At 33.4% G+C, this 7,404-nt stretch overlaps 2 protein-coding genes across 2 annotated transcripts; one reads left to right on the forward strand and one right to left on the reverse strand.

The window, feature by feature from the left end:
* Window positions 1–753: 753 nt before the first annotated feature.
* Window positions 754–3,037, forward strand: LOC143908246 (protein FAM50 homolog). Its single transcript, XM_077425749.1, has 5 exons — window positions 754–1,026; window positions 1,564–2,303; window positions 2,436–2,590; window positions 2,675–2,787; window positions 2,876–3,037. Exons 2-5 carry the CDS (start codon window positions 1,640–1,642, stop codon window positions 2,994–2,996), a joined length of 1,053 nt encoding a protein of 350 aa, XP_077281875.1. The 5' UTR covers window positions 754–1,026; window positions 1,564–1,639; the 3' UTR covers window positions 2,997–3,037.
* A 197-nt stretch (window positions 3,038–3,234) lies between these two features.
* Window positions 3,235–5,300, reverse strand: LOC143908247 (CDAN1-interacting nuclease 1). Its single transcript, XM_077425750.1, has 6 exons — window positions 5,125–5,300; window positions 4,847–4,951; window positions 4,571–4,701; window positions 4,398–4,477; window positions 4,167–4,216; window positions 3,235–3,831 (listed from the first exon to the last, which is right to left on the reverse strand). Exons 1-6 carry the CDS (start codon window positions 5,220–5,222, stop codon window positions 3,444–3,446), a joined length of 852 nt encoding a protein of 283 aa, XP_077281876.1. The 5' UTR covers window positions 5,223–5,300; the 3' UTR covers window positions 3,235–3,443.
* Between the last annotated feature and the right edge of the window lie 2,104 nt (window positions 5,301–7,404).

Raw genomic sequence — 7,404 nt, forward strand, 5'->3', positions numbered from 1 at the left:
TCTATTTCTTTATGCACATGTGTATGAACCAATCAATTTTTTTATGCTTACGTATTATGCGTTGTGCAGAAGTGTGTGCTCCCCGCTTAAGAATCGAGCAACACGATTGGTCGAAACCTTACTGTTACGTTCTACGAAAAGTGTGTGTGCCCTGGGCTGCGTTCCAAAATTCACTCTAGTTAACTAAACTGCTATAGTGTACGTGACGTAAACTATAGATTTTAGTTACCCAGAGTGAATTTTGGAACGCAACCTTGCTTAGGCCTATCTACGAGTGCGTTCCATTTGGGCGCTCACGCGCTGTAAGCCACTGTAAAGGCCATTGCACGTAACAAAGTTTTAGTTGTAATCGTAAGGCCGTAAGGAAATAGACCAATCACAGTCGATTATTCTCCTCGCGCTTGAAGAATAATCGAGTGTGATTGGTCTATTTTCTTACGGCCTTACGATTAAAACTTTTGTTACGTGCAATGGCCTTCATCATTCTATCTTCGTTGCACATTGGCTGCGTTCAGCCGATACTCCGCTAGCCTAGCAATCGTGAGCAGTCGCTCGTTTTTGCTCGTTTCCTCTCCTTTTAATCCATTGGATCAAAGGAGAGGAAACGAGCGACTGCTTACGATTGCTAGGCTAGCGGAGTATCGGCTGAACGCACCCATTGAATATCAAACGAAGATAGAGCGATGCTTACAGCGCGTGAGCGCCCAAATGGAACGCACCCCGCACCCCTAGAATCTTACACACTTCAGTTTCAGGGTGCGTTCCTTTTGGGCGCTCACGCGCTGTAAGCATCGCTCTATCTTCGTTTGATATTCGATGTGCAACGAAGATAGAATGATGCTTACAGCAGCTTACAGCGCGTGAGCGCCCAAAAGGAACGCAGTCTCAAGTGTCGTGTGTCGTGAGCGTCTGTTCTGTAGTGGTCTGTGGATTGTAATATTTCTTACAGTTTTTTGTTTATTTTAAGTTGGTTTTATTAATATATATTAAATACGTTTTAAATATTTTTGAGGAATTGCGTTGTAGGTAATATATAATAGAAAGTAATATTTGCATATAAATAATATTTTATTAAAATCGAATCAAAATAAATATGAAAATTTTCATAAAAGAACAAATTTTAAGATTAAAGCCTGATCTACAATGTGCTCTTTGCTTTCTGTTTTTTGCTCTTAACCTGTTTGCGATTATCCCGTATTTCGCAATTGCGTCGCGTAACGCGATGTTTTTTGTTCTCTGTCGCCTAAGATAAAAATTAACGAACTTCAGAAGAGACAAAAAACATCACGTTACGCGACGGAATTGCAAAATACGGGATAGTCGCAAAGAGGTTAAGAGCAAAAAACAGAAAGCAAAGAGCACATTGTAGATCAGCCTTAAAAGAAACTTTAGCTTATAAGTTTCTCAAAACGATAAATCTATCGCATATTAACGTTGAAATTTAAATAATTATCAAAGATCTCTGTACAATTTGTATATTATTTATTGTAAAAGTAGAGCTTTATGATTTTAAGAGCATCAAAAATTTTTAGAAATATTACATATATTAATATAACATTTTAGAATTTTATAACAAATTTGGTGGAGGCTTCAAGAAACTCCTGTGCTTGTAAGCAGTAATTGAGTGTTATTGTAAAACATGGCGCATTACAAAGGAGCAGCCAGCGAGGCTGGTCGAGCCATGCAACTGATGAAGAAGCGAGAAATTGCGCAGCAAGAGATAGAACTTCGAAAAAAGAAAATTGAAGATGACTTGAAGATTCATAACATAGAGAATAAGTTTGCGACTCATTACAATGCTGTTGAGCAACAATTAAAGACCTCCACAATTGGTTTGGTCACATTGAACGAGATGAAAGCAAAGCAGGAGAATATAGTGAAGGAACGTGAAAGGAAACTCGCTCAGAAGGAACGTGAAAAAGAGCAGGAAAAGGAAAGAGCGCTAGCGGCGAAGCAGGCAGAAAAGAACAAGCAGAAGAAGCAGATTCAAGCTTTGTCTTTTAATCTGGACGAAGACGAAGATGAAGCTGAGATGTCTTCTGACGAAGACAATGCCGAACAATCCCCAGAGTCAGAAAATGTGCAATCTGATGGCCCCGCAATTAAGAAGATCAAGAAAAATCCAGATGTTGATACAAGTTTCTTGCCAGATAGGGAAAGGGAGGAGGAGGAAAATAAACTTAGGGAAGAATTGAGACAAGAATGGGCTAGAAAGCAGAACGCGTTGAAGGAAGAAGAAATTGAGATTACATTCAGTTATTGGGATGGGTCTGGCCATCGTCGGAGTGTTATAATGAAGAAAGGTGAATATCTCAGTGATTTAGAGAATTTTGAAGTTATTAAAATACTCCAGTGTCACTTTTGGAGTAACATTGGCGTGATATATAATGTTCTGCTGCATAAATTAAAATATTTTTTTCTTTTTTTACATACAGGTAATTCTATCTATCAGCTTCTTCAGAGATGTTTAGAAGTTCTGAGGCGCGAATTCAGCGAGCTTAAAACAGTAATGGCAGATCAGTTAATGTATGTCAAGGAGGATCTTATATTACCGCACCATTATACGTTTTACGATTTTATTGTAACTAAGGTAAAGATACTAAATGATAAAACTTATGAAGCAATATCACAATGTTGGCATGTTATTTTAATGTATGTAATATTTTGCGATTAGGCACGAGGAAAGAGCGGACCTCTGTTCACATTTGACGTTCACGATGATATTCGTGTTATGCACGATGCTTCTGTCGAAACCGAGGAATCACATGCCGGAAAAGTTTTACTTAGGTATTTATCATTAAAAGAATACTTTGTATAATTCTCTTTTATGTAATTTTTTTTTCACATTTTTATTATACCGCTTTTTTATTTTCAGATCATGGTACGAGAGGAACAAACACATTTTTCCAGCGAGTAGATGGGAACCTTTTGATCCAACGAAAAGTTACGACAAGTATACAGTGTCGGATAAAAATAGGAAGAAAGATAAAATCTGATAAACTTAAATTCAACGAATTGACCAATTTTGTTTAAAGGATTCAGATTCAAAAGACTGTAAATATTATAACCAGATAAATAACTTTGTTTCGTCGTACAATTGATTCATTATAAAACAGAGTGTAATATATATATGTATATATATATATATTGTAGCTACATTGTATTTTTAAGGACTGTGATTTTAATTCATTCAGTCATGTGATAATATTCATTTAAATAAAAATACATGAATAGTTTAATGACTTGAATATAATAATTACAATATAAAAATACAAAACCATACTTTAATCCATTCCGATAACAATCAGAAATAGTATTAAAATATTAATTCATGATCAGATCCTCTAACAGAAATCTATTTACAAATATTAGATGTATCATCTCTTGTCATTTCTTGAAGATAACTGTACAAAAATAAATATATACAATTATATCGATTATAATCACGTACTATTCATAGGTTTGATACAAGTTGGATCCATGTATGTAATATTTTCGGGAAAATGGTCCATTATAATAAACTTCTTCTCAGTCGATCTGTTCAAGCAGTCAAGGAATCCGAACCAATAAATAACTAGTCCAGACCCGAATCTGTTCCAGTAGCTCAGGAATTGTTCCTTCATGTATTTTTGATGAACGTCCATGTTACCAAATCGTGCCTTGGATTCAATCCAGTTTATCACGTAACCATTCACCGCGATTGGTACTTCCAATTTAATGTCTGGAGTTTTGTCATATCCTCGTAATCGTAAGTGTTCTTCGTTACGAAATGCAATATTTCTTTGTATTAGACAATTTTGAAGCTTGATTTCATATTCTCGCCCTATGCATCTAATAAAAAAAAAATACATTTTTCTCATTTTGTAATTTATTAATATTATTTTGTCATTTTTTTTTGTAATTTTACATCACAGAAAAATTAAGAAAGACGAGTATCAGAGGTTTTAATAAAAATTAAAAGTTATTATCTTGTTAGTTTTTTTATCCTCAGATGTTTATTCTTTTAATTTAAATAAAATTTATTTTATCAAATTTTTGTTTTATTTTTCTTAATATAAGGGTAAAACAAAAAATTTTTTATTTGATAAAAATGTCTACAATAATATTGAAAAAAGATAGTATAGAATTGAAGTTTCAATACAACACATATAACGAAGGATACTTACATTCCCATTGCATCAGCTATAGGTCCATACAGATCATCGTATAATGTGCACTGAAATAAAAAAAATCGTCAGTTTCTTCCAAAATTTTCATTTTTTTTCGTGATAAGCAGCATAATAATTTATATATTAAATAATTAAATGTATTTTAAAACAAATATATCATAAAATCTGTAATCAATATGAAATATGCAACATCTTATGAAACGTTATATATCTACTTAGATTAATTACCAAGTAAATTTCGTACGCAAGATTCTTATCGTCAATCAGTGTCGTATCCTTAAACAGCTTGGAAACTAGATTTTTTGAAACTGAAATAAAATTTTACATAATATCTTTAATCCAAAATGCCCGTTAATTTATTTTGCTTGTCACTCTGGCCTTCAAATATTGATTACTGTTACCATTTGCATTGTCGCGCATACAGTATTTTTCCAAAATGTTACGCGCTAATAAAGCTGGCGCAGCGTCGATGTCTTTTGCTACCCTTAATAGAATGCCTACTGGTTCCCCATTCTGTACAGCTTCCAAGTAGCTATGATTTAAAAAAACTTATTAGTATACAACAAAACAAAAACAAAATTTGAGATTTTAAAAAGAATATATAGATTTTTTTTTTCTATACTGTACAATCGTTCATGTACTCTGTACAATCCATGATTTTACTAAAATTATTTTACCTATCGTAATAACTTTTGTTGTTCCCAAACAATCTGACGTGATTGGTTTTCATTTTCTGTTGTATTTCTAAAGACAGGATGCTGTACAGTGTGTTTGGGTGAATGCTGTGTAAAAGTGAAACATCTTATCAATTTTATTTTTAAGTATCTTAATTATTAATTAACAATAAAAGGGGATCACACAGTTACGTTAGATTTTTAAGATTTAATTAATCAGCAAATCGTTCTTTATCACCTATCCTTCTCGATTGGCAACTTAATAAAAAAGGAATTCTTACTCATTATATTTCTCCTTTAACATTTTGGCGCAATCTCTTGACAGGCCTCGAAAATTGCGGATTGTCATCATTATTTCATTATACACTTCGGTCTTCATTGTTTACATCGATTGTTATAACCTCACTTCAGACAACCGACTCCCATGATGTGCGAGGTGATGTGAGTGTGAGGTTAGGGCTGCGTTCGAGAAGCGCGCTATTATGCTGCGTTCCTACTATACGCGTCGCGCGTCGCGTCACGACGCCGCGTCATGAGTTATCCAATCAAAACGTTTTATTTTACGACGTCATTTCCGACAAGATCTTGCGTCGGAAATGACGTCATAAAATAAAACGTTTTGATTGGATAACTCATGACGCGGCGTCGTGACGCGAGGCGCGACGCGTATAGTGGGAACGCAGCATTTTAGCGCTATTGCATCATTCTATCTTTATAGTCCGAGAGCCCACCGCAAAAATTTGGGTCCATCGCTTTTATGGATAAATTTACTTGCAAAAGGTAGTTTATAAGTCGTATTATCATAAACGATTGTCAGCCAAACTCGTACCCCCTGCGTTATGAGCAATAAAAATTTATTAACAATTGGATTTCTAAGCGATTTGGGTCCATCGCTTTTATGGACGAAACTTGTTTCATTCGAAAGGGCATCAAATTCCCTTTCAGAAAATACCCGGCTGATTTGCCCTGACCCCTGCAAAACCCAGGCTGATCATGATTTTTGACTCAACGCGCGAGTCAGATCGAGCGTGGCGTTTGAAATGCGCGCCGTAAACAAGGACAGAGCGTCACGCTTTTATTTATACTTTGGATACTATCTAATATCATAAATTTTTAAAGATCATAATTGTTGTTATTGTTATTATTTAACGTTTATGATATTATAATATTGTGTAAGGATTAAGAATATTTTTGATTTTCTTTATCATTCATATTATTATATTTTATATGTTAATTATATACTTTTATCATTTATCATAGTTAAAAATATCATATTTCCAGATAAAAAGTATGGAACTGTCAGAGAACGTAATTTAAATTGGAATTTTGTCGAATATTTCCAAGTTTTCTACATTTTTTTATAATTAATTGAATTTTAACAAAATCATAGCAAATACTACACGGAAAAAAATAAACTGTAAAAAATCGTCAGAAATCTGATGACTATTTACAGTTTATTATGTAACTCGGCCACGGGTAATGATAAACTCGTAATTTTTCAATAAAATAAATGAGATACTACTAACACGTCAAATGAATTTTTGATATGCACATCAATGCTTTTTTTACAGTGTATAATAATATTAATATATATTCAAACAGTAAGATTAGGTTCATACATCAATTTATAATAAAAATTCAGTAAAATGACTAAATTACAGTGCTAAACAGTATCTTTTATTGATAATTTTATTATTTTTTACATATCATTTTTTCCGTGTAGTATTTGCTATGATTTTGTTAAAATTCAATTAATTATAAAAAAATGTAAAAAACTTGGAAATATTCGACAAAATTCCAATTTACATTACGTTCTCTGACAGTTCCATACTTTTTATCTGGAAATATAATATTTTTAACTATAATAAATGATAAAAGTATATAATTAACATATAAAATATAATAATATGAATGATAAAGAAAATCAAAAATATTCTTAATCCCTACACAATATTATAATATCATAAACGTTAAATAATAACAATAACAACAATTATGATCTTTAAAAATTTATGATATTAGATAATATCCAAAGTATAAATAAAAGCGTGACGCTCTGTCCTTGTTTACGGCGCGCATTTCAAACGCCACGCTCGATCTGACTCGCGCGTTGAGTCAAAAATCATGATCAGCCTGGGTTTTGCAGGGGCCAGGGCAAATCAGCCGGGTATTTTCTGAAAGGGAATTTGATGCACTTTCGAATCAAACAAGTTTCGTCCATAAAAGCGATGGACCCAAATCGCTTAGAAATCCAATTGTTAATAAATTTTTATTGCTCATAACGCAGGGGGTACGAGTTTGGCTGACAATCGTTTATGATAATACTACTTATAAACTACCTTTTGCAAGTAAATTTATCCATAAAAGCAATGGACCCAAATTTTTGCGGTGGGCTCTCGCACTATTATCGCTCATCAGATGTAAAATAAGGATAAAATAAGCAAATAGCACTAAGCGTCTTCCCGAACGCACTAGGGGCCGGTATCACAGTCTCCGATTAACGTGATTCTCCCTAGATTCTCCGATTAAACTCACTCTTCGTCTCTTTCTAGAGGGATAGT

The sequence above is a fragment of the Temnothorax americanus genome, unplaced genomic scaffold (genome assembly GCF_048541705.1).
Source record: "Temnothorax americanus isolate GAGA-0224 unplaced genomic scaffold, ASM4854170v1 Scaffold90, whole genome shotgun sequence".
Lineage (NCBI taxonomy): Eukaryota > Metazoa > Arthropoda > Insecta > Hymenoptera > Formicidae > Temnothorax > Temnothorax americanus.